The sequence below is a fragment of the Cherax quadricarinatus genome, chromosome 3 (assembly GCF_038502225.1).
Source record: "Cherax quadricarinatus isolate ZL_2023a chromosome 3, ASM3850222v1, whole genome shotgun sequence".
Classification (NCBI taxonomy): Eukaryota; Metazoa; Arthropoda; class Malacostraca; order Decapoda; family Parastacidae; genus Cherax; species Cherax quadricarinatus.
Genome location: NC_091294.1, coordinates 12638571 through 12661549, shown reverse-complemented (window position 1 = coordinate 12661549; position 22979 = coordinate 12638571). Strand labels below are relative to the sequence as shown.

Below are 22979 nucleotides of genomic sequence, written 5' to 3'. Positions count from 1 at the left end.
TGAATGACAGTCTACCTTTGAACAAAATCAAAGACTCGTCAATTACAAGATTCTTGAATGGATAAAAGTACATGTTGAATTTTTGTTTGAGATACATAAAAATATTTCTAATCTTGTATAACCTGTCACTTCTGTCAGGCCTGGTTTTGTCAGAGAAGTGCAACATACGTAACAGTAAGATAAACCTGTTCACTGGGATGATTTCACTGAAGGCCGGGGTACAAATTAGCGGATCTGTGGACCAGTATGCTTTTATATTATGCTTATAGACATGAGGCACAAGTATTATTGTTGCGAAAAGCAAATACATTTCAGTCACAGTTGTCTCTTTCCACCTGTGTAATCTTGACTGTGGTGATATGATGGTATTTGCCATGGTGTACTCAAAATACTTGTTACTTTCCCTGACAATAGTTTCCATCAAGGGCTGGTCAAAGAATAGTTTAAAAAATTCCAGTTCATTTGCAGTGTTTTCAAGTGGAAAGTTGGTACAATTTTACTTTGAGAGTCATCAAAGTGGTGGGGCTTGGGAACAAAATTGGGGTTTTGCTGCCAATCCCAGATACGGTTTGCTGGTGGATACTGGACATCATAAGCTGGTTGTGGTGGCAGTTGTGGTTGTGGTGGCTGATGCTCCGCTTTGTCCTTGAGCTGAGGAGTCAGCGGCGTGGGTCCCAGCCTGGGCTGGTGAGTCATGCATGGCCGTGGCACTACCATCACCACTACCACCATCGCCACCAATATCGTCACCTACTGATGCCTATGGTCTATCCATGCCAAGTGTAGCCAAATCATCCTCACTTTCACTGTCTATTCCTGGTGTAGGGCCAAGGGATGTACTCCTGGATGTACTCCGTCCCCTGGGCACTGCATAGGGAACACTACCCAAGTGCATGTGGTGGCGCATATACCGACACTTCACTGGTGAATATGATTCCTCACTATCACTACTCGAATGATCGTCAAGAGCAATAAAATCACAATCCACATCACTATCATCATCATTACTGAAGTCTGAGGTCTGACCAAGCAAAAATATTAGTTTTCTCTTGTGACAAGGTACAACTGAACGTGACTGAGACGTGCCCACACCAGAGGTAGAAGGTTGAGGATCGTCAGGATTTTCTGCACTATTTTCTATATCCTGGTCATTTTTTTTCATTCACTAATTGATCAAAGCCATAGAATTCGTCTTCATTTCCACTTCCATCAGAGTCAGAACTATCAGATAGGAAGAGGAGAGTCCCAGTTTGCCTTGAAGTGAGAGCTACCTTGCGACGAGGCATGGTGAGCAAAGGTTACTGAGGTGGCATTCGCACAATGCCATGCGGGCGCCTAAAATTTTTGTTTACAGTGCACACCCACCATGCAGACCCATTCTCCCAGATGTAGGCCTACCAGCCTTCTCGCACTAAATTTGAGGCTGCTAGAATTTTAGCATAAGTCTACGGTTTGGACCCTGTAGATCTACGGCACGGACCCTGAAAGGGTTAAAGAGGATCTTCAAAATGTGAGATATAAAAGTACAAAGTGAAATAGTACAAAAAAGTATAAAAATACAATAACTAGAGCTCGTGGTTCTCAAACAGAAAGTATGTAGGTTTAAAAACTAGAGTAAGATTTGTACTATCAACCCTTTCATTGTCCAGACCCCTGATCTGAAAGTTGTCCACATTTGTAATTTGGCCAGTTTCACACAAATTTCAAATTACATGTATTCCAATTTCAAAATAGGGTCCAAAATAAGCAATGCAGGCATTCCTGGCACTAAAATAACATTTCCTCTATTCATTAGTTACATTCCCCAGGTTTTACACATGAATTAATTTTTATTTTATATTCACACAAAGAATTTTTATTCATACAAAAAAAAAAAATAGAAGATTTGCTATTATGCAGTATTGTAATAATTGTACACCTACCATCCGACTTACGACCAAGTTCAGTTCCGAGAAACCGGTCGTAAGTCAAAATGGACGTAAGTCAAACCTTACTACTGAATATCAACATCACATTTTTGTAATGACTTCATTTTATGTTTTATTTTGGTATTTCATGTTTTACTTTACTTTTTATGCTGTTAGTACTGAATTTTATACTGTAAGGTTTAGGATAAACACTGTGTACAACACAAATAGTTGTTTATTTCCCAGAAATTTGGCATAAAAAACACGGTCGTAAGTCGAGTGGTCGTAAGTCGAGCCGGTCGTAAGTAGGATGGTAGGTGTATAAATAATATCAGTGCATTCTTGAATGCATATTACACCCATCAGTTGGATGTGTATTGAATGAGTGAATTGATTTGTTTACTCTTCAACATTAGCAAAAATTGAACGTTTCTGCTACTTCTAGCTCAATTTCAAGCTATTTTCCGTCTTGAAACCAATTGAAATTATCTCTTATTTCTGTAATATATCTTCCATTCTATCAGATGAGACCAAGAAACCGAAAGTAGTACCATGAAAGCCATACGAAAATACACTACACCAAAAATTCTGTCGCAGTTTTTTTCTCATTATGCGCTGCATGCTGCAGAATTTTTTTATATGGTGCACTCCTACCACATAGACCCATTCTCTCATATCTAGGCCCAGATTTACAGCTCACAGCTTATCTGAGTGAGCTGAACTCGTGGCGTAGTACTATGATATGAACAGTGACCTCAAACCCTTAGTACTACAACATGGACAGTGAAAGGGTTAATCACACAAAGTTCAATAGCACAACAAATTTAGAGAGGTACATAGCACTACACATGGACTATACTGGGTACAGTATGTACTGTGAACTGTTCACCATCACTTATGGCAACAGTATTTATTGTAGTTGCTACCACCTTCACAACCTAACAGCCTCATTACCTATAATCACCTACAAACACTATCACCATCTAACACCATCTTCAGCTGTCACCCAGAAGATTCCTACAACAAGGAGGGAAACTTTCCCCATGCAATCCAGCATGAATTCAAATTTTTCTCCACCTTTATGGCACAGAAGGGAATTTTCTAAGTGGGAACCAACCAGTATTAATTTTTTTCCAGCTTTAACCATATTAAATGCAGGCTAATAATATTGAGATATAAGTATGATTAGCATTCTAATAAAAAGGCTCTTCCTCAGTCTGTGTTATGAGAGGCCTCTGCATATACACTTGCACAATTACATGTGTAGTATAAACTAAGTGTAAGTAGTTAGTAGCAAAGTATACTTGTGCTCTTACATATTTATGAGACAGAAAGAAGAGTCGCCAGCAAACCCGCATTTCACACTCATTTGGCAGGACTGTAGTACCTCCTTTGGCAGTTGATGTTTGCTAGCTTACTACCTATATATATTCATTATAAGATTTCCTTTTATATATTATAAGGCAAACTTTTATTATTAACCCCTTCAGGGTCCAAGGCCAAAATCTGAAGTGGTGCTCCAGTGTCCAAGAAATTTTGAGAAAAAAAAAATTATTTTTTCTTACAGAATTAAAGAGCATATTTTTGTGAAGGTAATAAGACAAAAAAAAAAATCTGATCAGTACTTACCGAGATACAGTGCCAAGAAGTTTGTCAAAAATGATGTGGTGGCGGCAACATCGACAAATTCCACATACGCGCATTACATTATTTAGCGTTTTTTTAAGTTTTTTCTTTTCTTTTCCAATTTTTTTCTATTCCTACTAACATTTGGGGCATGAGAGACCAATACTGTATATAATGTATATATATAAACTCACTGTATTGAACACAATAACCGCACTAAAGTTATTATCATATTATTGTTTACCACTGTTGTTTATTACAATAAACATGCACAAATCTTGTATAATACTAATGTTCTATCATATATTTACATATTTACAATCACTGGACATGGTTTTAGAACTGCTGGAGCTTGTGGAACTCCTTGAAACAAGGCACCATGCACAGAGGCACCTTACATTCCTCACACATAAACCGAATGTCTTTGCGTCTTTGTTGCCGTCGTTTTGTTTGTGCACAAACGATGCATCTCTTCTGAGCAAATTTCTTCTGAGTTGAAGGAAGCTGTATTATGAAATGATCACCTTCCCTCCTCAAACGCTTGGGTATATCCTGAGAAATTCGAGGACCTTGTTGTATAGCAGGTGTTCTTACCTGGTACTTCATTATGAGTTGTCTGACAACAGACAAACAAAATTCACCATACGGTGGTCTGTTGCCAGTCTTTATTTGGTACATATTATATGCATTGAGCATAGAAATGTCCATGAGATGGAAGAAAAGTTTCATGTACCACTTGTAACTCTTACGAACACAGTCAACAAAACCAATCTGCATGTCACATTTGTCAACCAAGCGCATGTTTTGTGTATAATCAATCACTGTCATTGGTTTTCGAATACGTTCATTAGTCACTCGATCAACTTTGCCACTGTCTTGCATTTCATTACGGTGAATGGTTGTCAGCAATGTGACATCTCGTTTGTCATGCCACCGTAATGCCATGATATCATTGGCAGTAAACACCTGCACGTCATCACCACGAGCACCTGCGTTGAGCCTGGGCATATGTTTACGATTAGAACGCACTGTGCCACACACATCTGTCTTGTTCACTCGCATGAAATCACTGAGTAATGGGCTTGTGTACCAGTTATCGGTATATAATGTATGCCCCTTACCAAGATAAGGTGCCATCATGTTTCTCACTACGTCACCTGAGATACCCAATAACATCTTGGTATCTTTCAATGTTTTACTTCCCGTGTATACAACAATATCCAACACCAGGCCACTGTCACAGTCACAGAGTACAAACAGTTTTATACCAAAGTGTTTCCTCTTGCTCGGTATATACTGCTTGAATGACAGTCTACCTTTGAACAAAATCAAAGACTCGTCAATTACAAGATTCTTGAATGGATAAAAGTATATGTTGAACTTTTGTTTGAGATACATGAAAACATTTCTAATCTTGTATAACCTGTCACTTCTGTCAGGCCTGGTTTTGTCAGAGAAGTGCAACATACGTAAGAGTAAGATAAACCTGTTCACTGGTATGATTTCACTGAAGACCGGGGTAGAAATTAGCCGATCTGTGGACCAGTATGCTTTTATATTATGCTTATAGACATGAGGCATAAGCATTATTGTTGCAAAAAGCAAATACATTTCTGCAACAGTCGTCTCTTTCCACCTGTGTAGTCTTGACTGTTGTGATATGATCGTATTTGCCATGGTGTACTCAAAATACTTATTACTTTCCCTGACACTACTTTCCATCAATGGCTGGTCAAAGAATAATTCAAAGAATTCCAGTTCATTGGCCATGGTTCCAAGGGGACAAGTAGGTAGAATTCCACTTTGAGAGTCATCAAAGTGGTGAGGCTTGGGAACAAAATTGGGATTTTGCTGCCAATCCCACATACGGTTTGCTGGTGGATACTGGACATCATAGGCTGGTTGTGCGGGTGGTTGTGGTTGTGGTGGGCTGGTGGCTGACGCTCCGCTTTGTCCTTGAACTGACGAGTCAGCAGCGTGGGTCCCACCCTGGGCTGGTGAGTCATGCATGGCGGTGCCACTACATCACCACTACTACCATCCACTGATGCCTGTGGTCTATCCATGCCAAGTGTAGCCACATCATCCTCACTATCACTACCTAAAACTGGTGTAGGGCCACAGGATGTACTCCGGGATGTACTCCGTCCCCTGGGCACAGCATAGGGTACACTACCCGAGCGCATGCGGCGGCAAACATACCGACGCTTCACTGGTGAATATGATTCCTCACTATCACTACTCGAATGATCGTTGAGCGCAATAAAATCACAATCCACATCACTATCATCATCATTACTGAAGTCAGAGGCCTGGCCACGCGAAAATATTAGCTTTCTCTTGCGTTGAGGAGCAACCGACCGTGAGTCACGAGTGCCCACACCAGAGGTAGAAGGTTGAGGATCGTCAGGGTTTTCTGCACTATTATCGATATCCTGGTCATTCTTTTCGGTCACTAACTGATCAAAACCATAGAATTCGTCTTCATTTCCACTTCCATCAGTGTCAGAGCTATCAGATAGGAAGAGGAGAGTCCCAATTTTCCGGGGAGTGAGAGCTGACTTGCGACGAGGCATGGTGAACAAGGGTAAATGAGCCGGCGTTCCCACAATGCTATGCGGATGCCTAGATTTTTTGTTTATGGCGCACACCCACCACGCAGACCCGTTCTCTCACATGTAGGCCTATGAGCGCTTTCGCGCTAAATTTGATGGCGCTAGAATTTTGGCGTAGATCTACGGTTTGGACACTCAACGTGAAGCCGTAGATCTACGGCACAGACCCTGAAAGGGTTAATTAATATGAAGTTAGAATGGTAGCTTAACCCTTTGTCTGTTTCAGTCGTATACATACGTCTTACGAACCACCATGTTTGACGTATATATACGTACTCATAAATTCTAGCGGCTTCAAATCAAGCAGGAGAAAGCTGGTAGGCCCACATGTGAGAGAATGGGTCTGTGTGGTCAGTATGCTCCATATAAAAAAATCTTGCAGCATGCAGTGCATAATGAAAAAAAAAAACTCCGACCTTTTTTTTTTAAATTAAAATGCCAACTTTGTGGTCTATTTTCATATAGTATTTATGGTTGTATTCTCGTTTTCTTGGTCTCATTTGATAGAATGGAAAACATATTATAGAAATAGAGAACCTTGAAATGGAGCTAAAAGTAGGGGAAATTTTTTATTTTTGCCAATGTTCAAAAGTAAACAAATGATGTCATTGTCTAATAAATGTCCAGCTAGCCAATCTAATATGCAGTCATGAATTTGTGTGAATAAAAATTCAAAATAGAAAGCAAGAGTAATATCAGAGGGGCCTGGAGACATGACTCATGAACAAAGAGAATGTTATTTTAGAGCCAGAATGTCTGCATTGTTCACTCTGGACCCTATTTTGAAATTGTCATATTTTTTAATTTTCGTGAAATTGGCCAAATTGCAAATTTCTGACCATGTTATTGGGTAGTTGAAATTGGTTAATGGGCAGTTTCTTGTACTCAGTCGATAGAAAAAATTTAGTTCTAAAGAAATAGCTACAAGGTTGGTCAACTGAAACAACAGAATTAGCTGAAAACTGGGCTCAAAGTGGGCAAAATTGCCGATTCATAAATATCGCTGAGGTCGCTAACTTCGCAAGAACATAATTCCATCAGTTTTCCATCAAATTTTATTCTTTTGGTGTCATTACCATCGGGAAAAGATTCTCATTTCATATTTTTTTTTTTTTTTTTTTTTTTTTTTTTTTTTTTTTTTTTTTTTTTTTTTTTTTTTTTTTTTTCAAAAAATTTTCGACACCAGGAGACACCTCAGGATTTGGGGTTCACAGTCAAGGGGTTAACCCTTTGACTGTTTTGGTCGTATTAATACACCAAAATTCTAGCGGCTTCAAATCAAGCAGAAGAAAGCTGGTAGGCCCACATGTGAGAGAATGGGTCTCCATGGTCAGTGTGCACCATATAAAAAAATTCGGGGAGCCAGTAGTGCATTGTGGGAATGCCATTTCAGTAGTCCTTGTTCAACATCCCTAGAGGTAAGAAATATCTGACTCCCTGGCAAATCTGGGACTCTTCTCTTCCCAAGTGATCGTTCTAACACAGGTGGAAGTGTCAGTGAAAATCAGTTTCATGGTTTTGAGGAGTTTGTGACCAAAAGCAATGCCCAGGATACCAGAAGGAAGAAAAAAAGAGAAAGGAAAATGAAGGAGAATGAAAGAGAATGAGAAAAAGAAACAGTAAGAAGGAGAGAGAAGGAGAAAGAAGGACAATGAAGGAGAGTGAAAGAGAAAGAAATAAAAAGAAGGAGAATGAAAGAGAATGAAATAGAAAGAAGGAGAAAGGAGAAGAAAGAAAAAAAAGAGAAAGAAGAAGAAAGATAATTAGGTGGGAGGTTGGAGGGAAAGCCAGCATCAGACCCCATTGCTTTGACAGGCGATAGGTGGAGTGAGTAATAATACAGTGTCATTTTGACAGCTGCCAGACCCTGACTCAGTACATTTAGAAGTCCACACATCACACACACAACACAATGAAAGTGTCCAGTGACTATATATGTGTATATATATTATAGAAATCAGAAGGAAGAAAGGAAGGAAAGAATGAAGAAAGAAAGAAAGGTAGGTAGGTAGGAAAGAATGATGGCACATTTACCTAGGATAACTACCTAACACAACTGTTTGCTACTTCTATGAAGAAAACTGCTCAGAGAGGTGTTTTGTCTGTGCACATAAAAAAAAAAGCCCACGAAAATGCAGACACACTCGTTTTATGCGTGAGGAGTGTAAAACACCATTGTGTATGAAACCATGTTTCAAAGAGTTCCACAAGTTGCAGAACTTCTAGGAACATGTCCAGTGACTGTACATTTGTATATACGTGTACAGTGGACCCCCGCATAACGATATTAATCCGTTCATGAGAGCTCATTGTTATGCGAAATTATCGTTATGCGAATGAATTTTCCCCATAAGAAATAATGGAAATCAAATTAATCTGTGCAAGACACCCAAAAGTATGAAAAAAAAAATTTTACCACATGAAATATACATTTTCCTACACACAAAGAGAAGGATACATGCACAATAGTAGAGTAGTACATGCACAGTATATATTGTGCATGTACTACTCTACTAAATGAAGAATAAATGACACTAACCTTTATTGAAGATGCAGCAATGACTGATGAGACACTGTGTCCTGGGAGTGCCTTTTCCTCCTGAGTACTGTAGGTCCTGTTTGGCATTTTCTTCCAGAACACTCCTTATCACACTGTGTATGCCACTACGATTCTTAAATCTCTCAAACCAACCTTTGCTGGCTTTAAATTCACCAATATGAGCACTAGTTCCAGGCGTTTTTCCCTGTTCACCTGGGTGTTAGTCGACTGGTGTGGGTTACATCCTGGGAGACAAGATTAAGGACCCCAATGGAAATAAGTTAGACAGTCTTCAATGACACTGACTTTTTTGGGTTATCCTGGGTGGCTAACCCTCTGGGGTTAATTGTTTCTTGGTATTCTCAATAAGCCACACCAACAACGGTGCTACAGCAGCAGCAGCAGCAGCTGACAGTGCTACAGCAGCAGCAGACGATGCTACAGCAGCAGCAGACGATGCTACAGCAGCAGCAGACGGTGGTACAGCAGCAGCAGCAGCAGCTGACAGTGCTACAGCAGCAGATGATGCTACAGCAGCAGCAGACGGTACTACAGCAGCAGCAGCAGCTGACGGTAGTACAGCAGCAGCTGACAGTGCTACAGCAGCAGCAGACGATGCTACAGCAGCAGCAGACGATGCTACAGCAGCAGCAGACGGTACTACAGCAGCAGCAGCAGCTGACGGTGGTACAGCAGCAGCAGCAGCTGACAGTGCTACAGCAGCAGCAGACGATGCTACAGCAGCAGCAGATGATGCTACAGCAGCAGCAGACGGTACTACAGCAGCAGCAGCAGCTGATGGTGGTACAGCAGCAGCAGCAGCAGCAGCTGACGGTGGTACAGCAGCAGCAGCAGCTGACGGTGGTACAGCAGCAGCAGCAGCTGACAGTGCTATAGCAGCAGCAGCAGCTGATGGTGCTACAGCAGCAGCAGCAGCTGACAGTGCTACAGCAGCAGCAGCATCAGCAGTTGACCATGGTACCACAGTATATCGATAATATTTCTCACCCTTTTTACCACAGGGTTGGCACTAGAAGCTTTCTTGGGGCCCATGGTCACTTATTTTGCAGATAAAATCACCAAAAACGCTGTAATAATACGAAATGTTCCGATTGTATGCTTGGATGTTACCGCGGAGGCTGGCTTGTAAACAATGCCACCGGCAGAACATGTGAGGCTGGCTCAGGCCGCACATTAGACGCGTCTCAGACGAATAGTGTTGAGCGGGTTTTTTAGCGGTATGCGAGGCAAAATTTTAGTGATAAAATGTATCGGTATGCGGATTTAACGTTATGTGATGCCAACGGTATGCGAGAGTCCACTGTATATTATAGAACAATAGTAATAAACAATTTTTTGTATTGTTTGTGTTAACAAGTTTTGTAAACAATATATTGATAATTATGTTTGTGTGCTTATTGTTTTGTATACAACGAGTGTATATATGTACATTGCACCTTACTTTGGTCTCACAGGCCACATAAGTTATGTGAAAAAATAAAATAGTGAAAAAAACGAGAAACCTTTGAATGCAAGTAAATCAAAGTTTACCAAGTGAGTGGCATTCGCGGCTGTTACCATATGCAGCTCATTTTCTGCCATCTTTACTCCTCTATATCTCCATAAGTATTGATTGCAAAAAAATTTTTTGGGGCTTAAAACAATTAGAAAATTAATCTTAATATTTTCATAAGAATTTTTTTTTTCTTTTTTTTTTTTATTTTCTTTGACACCAGGAGACACTTCAGGATTTGGGGTTGCGACAGTCGGAGGGTTAAATGTTGTTGGCCAACCTTGACTTTTTCAGCTGCATCATGTCTTGTTTCTTCAAGTCACACTTTTTACCTCAGTGTACTAATCAGCAACACACAACAATTGCAGAATTACAGTGGAACCTTTATTTATTTATTTATTTATTTATTTATTATAAATTTGTGCACACATACAGAGGTACAAAAAAATACAGATAAGAGCAGTATGCCAAAGCCACTTATACTATGCATAGCATTACGGGCTGGCTTAAAATTAACTTAAGATTAACTAAGCAATGATGAAGTCAGTGATAAAACATTAATGTAAACAGATTACTATAAAGCACAAGTGAGTATTACAAAGACAGGTCATATGAAGGATTCTGTTAGGTAGTGTATTTAAAAAATAATAAAGTTAGATTGGGTTTTAGGTTTAACATTTATGTGATATAATTGTGAGAAACATTTAAGATATACAATTTATAAGGTTCAGTTATTCAGTATTTATTTGGTTTTGGGTGAGTAAGTGATCTTTGAGTAGAGACTTGAACTTATAAACAGGTAGTGTTTCTTTTATATTTACAGGTAATGAATTCCAGATTTTAGGGCCTTTTATGTGCATTGAGTTTTTGCATATTGTGAGATGAACACGAGGAACATCAAAGAGTGATCTGTGTCTTGTGTTATGGTCATGTGTTCTGTTGAGGTTGGCAAGGAGATGTTTGAGGGGAGGGTTAATATCAGAGTTAAGTGTTCTATGTATGTAATAGGTGCAGTAATAAGTATGGATGTTTTGTATGGTGAGTAGGTTTAGTGTATTGAATATTGGTGGAGTGTGCTGCCTGTAGTGAGAATTTGTTATCATTCTAACTGCAGCCTTTTGTTGGGTAATTAGTGGTCTGAGATGGTTAACTGTTGTTGAGCCCCATGCACAAATTCCATAGGTGAGATAGGGGTAAATAAGAGAGTGATATAGGGCCAGGAGGGCTGACTGTGGAACATAGTACCGTATCTTCGATAGTATGCCTACAGTCTTGGAAATTTTCTTAGAAATTTGTTGTATATGTGTATGAAATTTGAGTCTATTATCAAGGTGGATTCCTAAGAATTTTCCCTCTGTTAGCTTTGTGATAGGTGATCCGTTTATCATTATGTTAAGAGGGACATCTGTAGCTCTGTTACCAAACTGAATGAAGTAGGTTTTGTCAATGTTTAGTGTAAGTTTGTTAGTCCTCATCCAGGTAGATATTTTCTGTAATTCGGTATTTACAGTATTGGCTAGTGTGACTGGGCTCGGGTGAGAGAAGACGTATGTAGTGTCATCTGCAAATAGTGTGGGTTTGAGTAATTGCGAAGCATTTGGAAGGTCATTTATGTATAGGAGAAAGAGAAGAGGGCCAAGGACACTTCCCTGTGGGACACCAACTGTAATTGGTTGCGCAGAAGAGTTTGCCCCATTTGCGTACACATATTGGCTTCTGTTGCTGAGGTATGACTTGAGGTAATTGAGGGAGTGCCCTCTTATACCATAGTGTGACAATTTTACGTGGAGCAAGTCATGGTCAACTGTATCAAAAGCTTTACGTAAGTCAATGAAGATCCCCAGTGGGACTTCTTTTTTCTCTATTGCAGTGTATATATGTTCTAGCATGTGTATAATAGCATCATTAGTATTTTTATTAGGCCTGAATCCAAATTGGCAGGGGTTGAGTATGTTTTGGGAGATAAGGTAGGAGTAGATTCGTTTATGAATTAGTTTTTCAAAGATTTTTGAGAGAGGGTGTAAGTTGGATATTGGCCTATAGTTATTCAACTCTGTTTGGTCTCCTCCTTTGTGGATCGGGGTGACCCTTGCTATTTTGAGTACTGTAGGGAAGGTGGAGGATTCAATGGATTTGTTAAAGAGTGTTGCAATGATTGGAGATAGCACTTGTGACACTTTTTTATATATAAAGGGTGGTAAGGTACTTAAATCTCCTGCCTTGTTTTTTAGTGCATTGATAATAAGGGAGACTTCGTATGGGTTAGTCGGAGCTAGGAACAGTGTGTTCGGGTAGTTGCCGGTGAGGTAGTTATTTGGTGGGGTATCTGAGCTTGGGATTTTATGGGCAAGGTTTTGTCCTATAGTGGAGAAGAAATCATTGAGTCTGTTTGCTGTTTCTGTTGGTGGGAGTTGGGGTTCATCTGATTTTGCTAATTTTATTTCGCTATTTCGTGATATCTTTTTTGTTCCCAGAATTTCAGATAGTGTTTTCCAGGTCTTTTTTATATCACCTCGTAAGTTGGATAATCTGTTCTCATAATACAATTTTTTTGCCCTTCTTATCAGGCTGGTTAGGATTGACGAGTAACGTTTTGTTTGGTCTCTGGTTATGTGACCCATTCTGTACTGTTTTTCATATTGGTGTTTTGTATTTATGGATTTGAGAATGCTGGGTGTTAGCCAGGGACTGTTCAGTCTCTTTGCTGTCATCTGTTTAGTTTTTTTAGGGCAGTGCTTGTTATAGAGGTATTGGGTCTTTTTTAGAAAATTATTAATACATTCGTCAATATCTGTATAGATTTCTAGCTCAGTGTGCCAATCAATGTTTGCTAATGCTGTTGCGAAGTTATTAATGGCTGCCTCATTGTGAAGTCTGAAGGTGACTTTAGTAGTGTCTTGGGGTAGTTTACCAAGAGTTGTTATGAGGAAAGTAGGGTAGTGGTCTGTGGTATTATCTGTAATTATGCCTGATTTTAAAGGGGATATGGTGTTGGTCCAGATGTGGTCAAGTAGGGAAACACTAGTCTCTGTAACTCTTGTAGGTTTTGTTACTGTTGGTAGTAACATACAGTTACTCATTGTGTTTGTGAATTCAGTAACGTGTGGGTCCTGGTCTTGCAGGAGATTTATATTAAAGTCACCTGAGAGTAGTAAGTGATCTTTGTTCATGCGTGCATCAGTTATCATACTTCCTAGATTTTGACTAAATTGGCTAATGTTTGACTGTGGAACTCTGTAGATGTTTATCAATGTGAGAGGTTTTTGTAGGTATTTGGATTTGAATTTAGCTATTATATATTCCCCATGTTCATCCCTTGTGCAAGTATTAGTGATACATTCTAGTTGGTCTGAGTAGTATATGGCTGTGCCACCCCCTTGTTGGTCTGGCCTACAGTTGTGTATGGCTGTGTAACCAGGAATGGCATAGACATCTGTACTATCAGGCTTTAGCCAGGTTTCAGTTAGTGTAATGATGGACATATTGGCATGTAAGGAATTTAGTAATGCTATGAGGTCATCGTAATGCTTGCTTAAAGATCTGATATTGTAGTTAAAGATAGTTATGTTGTTGTTGGCACTGAGAAGTGCCTTTGATTGTTCTGCAGTGTAGTAATTACAGTAACTGTTTGATTCATTTAAGTCATTAAATAAGAGGTTGGTATCAGGATCAATGCTTGTAATCATAAGATTTGTAGTGAATCTATAGTTAGAATTAAGTATAAAACAAAGTAAATAGTCTTAAGCTAAAAAATAGCACCTGAATTATTTAACAAATGTAAAATAATGAGCTAAGGGACTAATACAAATAAAGTGATGATCATATAATAGTGCTTGGGAATATGATAGTAGGTAGTACTATAAAGGTAATTTTTTAAAGTTATAATTATAGTTTAAAATTATAATAAAAAGGGACTAATATAGGTTGTGAATAAATGAGCTTTGGAATATAATGGCAAGATTGTGAGCTTATTCTACTTTAGCACCTGAGAATAGCACCTTGATTATTTTAACAGTTGTGGATATATAAACTAGGATAGTTATATAAAGCTAAAATAAAGGAGAAAATATAAAAGGGACTAAAATTAAGTAATGGTAAGCAAAGTTAAATGGACAGATGGTAGGAATTATAATATAAACTTATAATATAAAAATACAATTTGAAATGGTACTTGCAATTGCACTAGAGTCTGGTATGGGTTGTTGACAAGATCAAGGTTATAACTATAGATTTAAATTGACAAAATAAAATTCACAATTAAAGTACCAAAAGAATAATAGTAAAAAATCACAATGGTAATGTCTTGGTAATAATATGATAGTAAGATGGTAGACAGGTACCCAGGTACACAGGTACAAAGGATAATACAAGGTTGGGGTTGAATATAAAAACTTGAAAATTTGGCAACAAAATGTTATGGGAAGTATAAAATAATGTTTAATGTACAAAAGTAAAATTGACTGGTAGTAAATATGGTGTTTAATAAAATTTTTAGTAAGTAATAATGATTACAAAAAAGTGAAATAGTAATGTTTATTTCATTCAATATTGCACTGGTAGTTATACTTGAGGTTATATGGCAGTACAAGGTAATTAGGAGTAATCTAGGATAGTAAATGTGGTATTAAAACAGGTTATGGTAATTAGACAAGTAATGGTTATTGAATGTCAAAAATGTTAAGAGTAAATTGAAATTATAGTAAAAATGATATTTATTAATTTTAGTAAGTAATATCAATTGATAGTATTTAAAAAAAATATGAGGTAGTAATATGGACAGAGAAAGTATCAATTCAGCTAATGTTTAAGCGAACAATAGTAAATAAGAAAATCACATAAGGTGACTTATGCTTACTAGTAAAATCACAAAATGAGGTAGTTGATTATTTAATTACTAAGAGATTGTACAATGAAATTTGAACAATAATGGAGCAAAACGTACACTACACTACGTAGGCTTTTTAGGTTGGACATTGTTTAGTTGTTCTCTGTAAGATTAGTATCCCTGAGAAATCGTGATAGATCATTCTCGTTCGTGATTGTGTACAGTTGACCTACATTTGTTTTCCTAACTAGAATTTTCCCATCCCGTGTGAAGCATTGGAGTTTTATCCATTCCATGACCTATCTCATAACTCAATTTGCTCATATTTCAAATCAATTTTCCTCATTTAAATTAATTGAAATGCCATTAATTTGTTCCAACAGAATTCCTGCTCTCTGGAGGCAGGACAAAATTCTTCAATATGACACTAATATCTACTCTACGGTTTACTTATCTATCACAATTCATCTAACATAACATAATAAACTATAATTAACACAGAAACATCATGTACACTCTAGAATGAATAAAATAGGCCATAATATGGCAAGTGGTTGTGGTGGATGCGGCGGCCATTCCCTCTCCCGCTCGGACTATAGTATCTTCCCATGCTCTTATAAGAGAAAATGGAGTGTTTGTGAGGCTAACTGCACTAGATCTTAAGGAAAACACTGAAACAGTGTATTTATAAATAAGAAATATTGTATAAAAACATAAAACATAATAAAGAATGTAAAGAAATAAACTGTTTATATAAAGTGTACTTAACACACTTGGAGCAGAGATGGTGGCGATGGTTCAGGGTGGGAGATAGGCAGTGCAGCATATGATGTCAGAGGCCCTCTAAACCTCCAACAACATTGGAGGAGTTAGTTTCGTTTCTTCCTTTTTCTATTGCTTAATCGGTTAACTTACTTGCTGCATTCTTAATGCTACACTTTATCACTTAAAAATTATTGTAACCTCCTTGGCTGGCGCTATGGCCTTTATCGACTTCTGCTGCTTTACTGTCATACATATCGTAGATGTATTATGCCGGTATTGCCTGGCTAAGTCCACAACTGCATATCTTGCTGATGTTTATCTATGATTTCATGCTTTAATTAAATGGAAATCATTCTCTTTTTCTTCTCAGCACTGTCCTTTACACTTACTTTCTTATGACCCATGGTTAGAAAAAAGAAATTTGGCCATATAGCTGAAATAATGTCAGCAAAGCAGAACAAAAATGCTTCCACAGCGAGGGTAAACAGTGTACTGTGCCAACTAGGTAATTTACTCATTATTATTATTATTATTATTATTATTATTATTATTACTATTGTATTATTATTAATTTAGGGAACTGGAGCACAGATCCAATTCCCTAGATCAAGAGCCCTTCACCAATGTCAGGGAACCTTGATGCTGGTAAGGGGCTCTTGATATAGGGAATTGGATCTGGGCTCCAGTTCCCTAGATTAATAATAATAATAATAATAAGAGGAGCTTCAGAGCACCATCATTAGTTGGCACAGCCAGTGCACTGTTTACCTCGCTCTGGAAGGAATTCTCTCTTACTTGCTTGCATTGTTTTAGTCATTTGGCCAAATTTCTTTTTTCTAACCATGGGTCCTAAGAAAATAAGTGTAAAGGACAGCACTGAGAAGAAAAAGAGGATGATTTCCATGGAATTAAAGCATGAAATCATAGATAAACAAGCGAGGTGTGCGGGTTGTGAGTTGAGTGGGAAGCAGGGGAAGCTGGCTCATAACTTGGATGTTGGCCCGTAACTCAGAGCAAAAAATCGACCAAGCGACAGCTCGTATCTTGAAAAACTTGTATGTTGGGACACACGTAAGTTGAGGTTCCACTGTACATCCTGAGTACACACATTACTATCATAGGTGAATTATTCTATGTAAATCATGTTTGGAATAAAATAACATGTTTTCAAATGATTGTTAATAACTTGTCTCTCACCTTGTTGTCTATCAAATTTTTTGAGATGAGATCAGTGTTTTGGCCCTCCAGCCCTGGGCTCATTGAATTTTTGCTAGGTTCAGGTCTGTTTTTTTCAGTAAAGCTTATAGATTTTTTTACAGTTTAATCTTCTGGAGTAATCATCTTCCTATAGTGAAATTTTGGCCAGCTTGTCTTAAATATCCTCTCCAAGATACGATACTACGTGCCGCAAACTGCCCTTCTCACACTATACCATTCACTTATATATCCATACCTCACCTATGCTATCTGTGCTTGGGGTTCAACTGCAGCAACACACCTAAAGCCAATAACCCAACAAAAAGCCGCAGTAAGAATAATCACTAAATCCCATCCCTGGCAACACACCCCCCCACTCTTCATAGATCTAAACTTACTCCCTGTTCAGAACATCCACACTTACTACTGTGCAATCTACATCTACAGGACCTTAAATTCCAATATTAACCTTGACCTAAAACGCTTTCTTGATAGTTGCGACAGAACCCACAGGCACAACACCAGACACAAACATCTCTATGACATTCCCCGTGTCCGACTAAACCTTTACAAAAATTCAATGTATGTCAAAAGCCCTAAAATCTGGAACACCCTACCTGAAAATTCTAAAACTGCAGACACATTCATCACCTTCAAAACTACCATCAGAAAACATCTTATCTCCCTGATACACCCTGTCAACTAATTACACGAATACCACCTGGTGGTTAACACTTACACTCACTCACCCATTTGACCATAAACAGAAATATCAATCTCAATCTCAAAATAATGAATCTTAACTAGTCATAAGTTGGCCTGTGATACTCCAATACTGAAACTATGTATAGTGCCAAAACAAAAGCATTTACATTGCTAAACTCACAAACTAGTATTTAGTCACTTAGCCATAATACCAACTTACCTCATAATTTTGTAATATTTTAAACTTAAGATTTAATTTAAGTCTGCCCGAAATGCCTAGCCATGCTAGGTGTTCTAGTGGTACACTCTGTAATTATTATTTTACTACATGTAAACCACACAATAACCAAATTCTGTAAACTCAGCATTGTAATCCTTATAGAGAATAAACTTTGAATTTGAATTTGAATTTGAATTGTGATAATAGAGAATCAAGCTACTCGACTACTCATGCAGATTGTACTGTACATGTTATTTCTCTTAACTTATAGCTAGATTTAACTACACCTACCATCCGACTTACGACCTGCTCAACTTACGACCACTCGACTTACGACCGTGTTTTTTATGCCAAATTTCTGGGAAATAAACAACTATTTGTGTTGTACACAGTGTTTATCCTAAACCTTACAGTATAAAATATAGTACATGTACTAACAACATAAAAAGTAAAGTAAAACATGAAATACCAAAATAAAACAATAAAATAAGGTCATTACAAAAATGTTTTGTTGATATTCAGTAGTAAAGTTCGACTTATGACCATTTCGACTTACGACCGGTTTCTCGGAACTGAACTCAGTCGTAAGTCGGATGGTAGGTGTATTTAGACTAAATGTGAATGATAAATTGTGATACGTATTTTAGTATGAAAAACATTCACACTAATATTGATACTGCATATATTTTATTCTCAGTTACTATAATATTACCCATATCTTAATATAATGACCCATTATGGTGGTTGAGCAATACCAGTCATGTGTTAGTATCATGATAAAATGTATAGTGGTTATGACAAATATTAATTTTGAAAATTGATTATTAATTTTTAAACTTTGCCGACATCAGAGTGTAATGTTATGCCTAGGGTAAACCAGGAGCACTGATAGTCCTAGGAAATATTCAACAGAATCTGTTGGTAATTTTTTGTTTTAACATATATCGAAGAGCAGCCTCCTTAACCCTTTCAGGGTTTCGGCCGTACTAGTACGGCTTACACACCAAGGTTTTTGATGTACTAGTACGCCTAAATTCTAGAGCCCTTGAATCTAGTGAGTGAAAGCTGGTAGGCCTACATATGAAAGAATGGGTCTATGTGGTCAGTGTGTGCAATATAAAAAAAATCCTGCAGCACACAGTGCGTAATGAGAAAAAAACTTAGACTGTGTTTTTGGATTAAAACAGCGACTTTCCACTGTATTTTTGTATGGTATTTATTGTTGTATTCTAGTTTTCCTGGTCTCATTGTATAGAATGAAAGACATATTACAGAAATTTAGATGATTTTGAATGATTTTACAGTGAAAAGTACCTTGAAATTGAGCTCAAAATAGCAGAAATGTTTGATTTTTACCAAAGTTCAAAAGTAAGCAGATCATGCTAAGCATCCAATACACGTCAACTGGTGAGTCTGATATTCTTTCACAAGTGCGCCGATATTATTTATACCATTTTTTACACTAATGCAGTAGTCTGCATAACAGTAAATCTTCTATTTTTTGTGAGAATAAAAATTCAAAGTGGAAAGCAAAAGAATGTAAGAGGGGCGTTGGGATGTGACTAATGAACAGAGGAAATGTCATTTTAGTGCCAGGAATGTCTTTCTTGTTTATTCTGGACCCTATTTGGAAACTGGCATCTTTTGAAATTTGTGTGAAATTGGCAAAATTGCTAAATTCTGACCACCATATTGGATAGTTGAAATCGGTAAATGGGTGATTTCTTGCACTCATTCGATAGAAAAAAATGGAGTTCTAGTGAAATAGTTATGATTTTTGTCGACTAGTACAGTGGAATTAGCCGAAAATAGGGCTCAAAGTGGGCAAAATCATCGATGCGTAAACATCGTCGAGAGCGCTAACTTCGCAAGAGCATAATTCCGTAAGTTTTCCATCAAATTTCATACTTTTGGTGTCATTATGATCGAGAAAAGATTCTCTATCTTTTCATAAGAAAAAATATTTTTTTTTTTTTTTTTTAAATTTGGGTGACCCTGAGAACAAGTTTCTGAGAGGGCCTGTGGACCCTGAAAGGGTTAATTCAGTTATTTCTGTTTTGCTGTATATGAGATGAGGTTATATTGTTCTCTTAGAAGATACTTATTCTCTCTTATGTCAACCTAGGATAAAAATATGTTGAAGAAAAGTTAATTAAATTAACATTTAATACATACGTATTGTATACTGTGTTGTGTACGAATGGTATATAATACCGACAAGATGAGATTAAGACACATGTGCAACATCTGGGTTTCTTTATTGTAGACGTTTCGCCATCCAGTGGCTTTATCAATACAAATTCTAGGACATAACTTGAAGACAGTAGAACTATGTACAGAAGATGAGGTAATCAGTCCCTCAACCTAGGAGTAGGTGCGAAGAGCACCATAGTCGTGGAGATTCTGAAGCAGAAGAAAGGAGCCTGGCGCTTATATAGTAACGTCAGGTGTAGCAGACGAGGGCATATTCACTGGTAGGCGGGATTCCCCAGTGGAAGTAGGTCCTTCCCAAAGAGATGGGTTAGTTGTAGTAGTAGTTGTTGTAGTCGTGAAGGTTATGTACATGTCCTCAGAATTAAGATTCCATGATGTTGCAGTGTCTGACAAGTTGTGTACGTACACAACTTGTCAGACACTGCAACATCATGGAATCTTAATTCTGAGGACATGTACATAACCTTCACGACTACAACAACTACTACTACAACTAACCCATCTCTTTGGGAAGGACCTACTTCCACTGGGGAATCCTGCCTACCAGTGAATATGCCCTCGTCTGCTACACCTGACGTTACTATATAAGCGCCAGGCTCCTTTCTTCTGCTTCAGAATCTCCACGACTATGGTGCTCTTCGCACCTACTCCTAGGTTGAGGGACTGATTACCTCATCTTCTGTACATAGTTCTACTGTCTTCAAGTTATGTCCTAGAATTTGTATTGATAAAGCCACTGGATGGCGAAACGTCTACAATAAAGATACCCAGATGTTGCACATGTGTCTTAATCTCATCATTGTATACTGTACATATGCCATAGCTAAGGCAGTCTTAAAGTTCTCTCTTATATTAAAAAAAAATCCCAAAATGTCAAAATTGTATTCTCATTTTATGCAAAACTTTAAACCCTCTGATTACCCAGTACTTCATAAAAAAAATGTTCTTAATTTTTTCTGATGAAATTTGCAAGGCATTTTCTTATTTCTTGCAAGCTTTTTTTTTTTTTTAAGTATATGCATGTGTTAAACAAATAACAGAGACCATTTCTGAATAATTTCATAATAATCTGCAGGGCATGGATTTACTAGAATCCTTACTGGTTTTACTTCTACAGAAAACTTAAGGAAGTTCTTCATCGCAGTGACAGAGCAATGATCTATGTGTTCATTGCAACATCGTATACCCCATGGCTCCTGCTTCGCCCTCTACCTCAAGACTCGTGGACTTTTCATCTCAGGTTTGTTTTAGGTCGACTCACAGGCAACAGATGACTTGGGACAGCTACCAGGAAATCAAACTATCTTAACATCGTTCGTTGTTTCCAGGAAATATAAGTCAGTACAGTATATGTTTTTAACATTCTGGCCATCTCCCACCAAGGCATAGTGACCTGAAAATTAAACACTTTCACCATCATTCACACTAACACTGTCTTGCCTGAGATGCACTGATACGACAGTTTGTATGTCGCTTTAAATAGGAAATATACTAAACCCCCTCCTTTAGAGTGCAGGCATTGTACCTCCCACCTCCAGGACTCAGGTCCGGCTAACTAGTTTCCCTGAATCCCTTCATAAAATATATTATGGCTTATTATGTACTGGATCCAGGGGCCCCAGCAAATCAAGACATTGCAAATACAGTGGACCCCCGGATTTCGTAGTCGTTAGATTTCGTAATATTCAAAATATTGGCTTGGTGATCGTCATTGAGCTCGGTAATAGTCTTTCGTCCTTAACGCATCCATAAGGCAACAGCAGCCCGACACTCAGTGTGCCATTGTTTATCAGCCAGTGAGCACGATCCCACATGTTCATACGTTACATTTCATATTATTCCATTTTTTAGTGCTTGCAATTGCTAATTAAGCCACCATGGGCCCTAAGAAAGTTCCTAGTGGCAGCCAGCCCTTTGGTAAAGGGCTGAGAGAGAAGGGAGAATGTGCCTTCTTTAGTGATTCTGCGATATGTACCATACTAAAGCAGCAGAAGTCGATAAAAGTTATAGCGCCAGCCAGCAATAAAGTGTAACATTAACAGTGTAGCAAGTACGTTAACCGATTAATCAATAGAAAAAGGCAGCATGAAACTGACTCCTCCAATGTTGTTGAAGGTATATAAGGCCACTGAAAACACTGCCACCTCTTGCTGCTGCATTCACCACCACTATGTAAGGCTTATCTTTCAGTGGCTCTTATATGTACACCAAACAACAACAGCACACCATCACTCTTTGCCACATATGTAATAACATACAGTAGAGCCCCACTTATATGGTGGGTTAGGTTCCAGGCTATCGCTGGAAAGCAGACATCGCCAGAAAGCAGAATGCCATTTTTTCCATTTATAAATGTACGTATATAAATGCCAGACAACAAGTTTACACTAACTTATGACTCACGAAATCGTAATGACACGATTGCAAACAAACCATACCACGGACGGGAATAGAAACTGCGATCAGAGTGTCTCAAAACTCTAGACCTTTAGCTGGCCCAGTGGCTAATGTGACGATCTGGAGTTTTGAGACTCTGATCACAGGTTCTATCCCCGTCCGTGGTATGTTTTTTTTTTATACTAACTTATATTAAGTTAGTAATAGAACTAGGCATTAAAAACACAAAAAGTAAAATGCATACACAGCACAGTGGACCCCCGCCTTACAAACGCATCGCGTTACATTAAATCCCCCATACGAAGCATTTGAACGCAAAAATTTTGCCTTGCCTTACGTGATTCATCCAAGACGCGTCCCATGTGTGGTCTCAGCGCCAGTGTTTACAAGCCAGCCAGTGAGGTCGCATCTACGCATACATTTGGTACATTTCACATTATCCCAGTGTTTTTAGTG

General features: G+C 38.2%; 1 protein-coding gene across 3 annotated transcripts in view; it reads left to right on the top strand.

The window, feature by feature from the left end:
* LOC128706600 (monocyte to macrophage differentiation factor 2) overlaps positions 1–22979 on the top strand; it is a 249726-nt gene that overhangs the window by 106391 nt on the left and 120356 nt on the right. For all 3 annotated transcript variants that reach the window (XM_053801550.2, XM_053801552.2, XM_053801551.2), the window contains one exon: positions 21244–21366. In XM_053801550.2, the coding sequence (XP_053657525.1) occupies positions 21244–21366 (123 nt within the window). The remainder of the gene's footprint in view (positions 1–21243; positions 21367–22979) is intronic.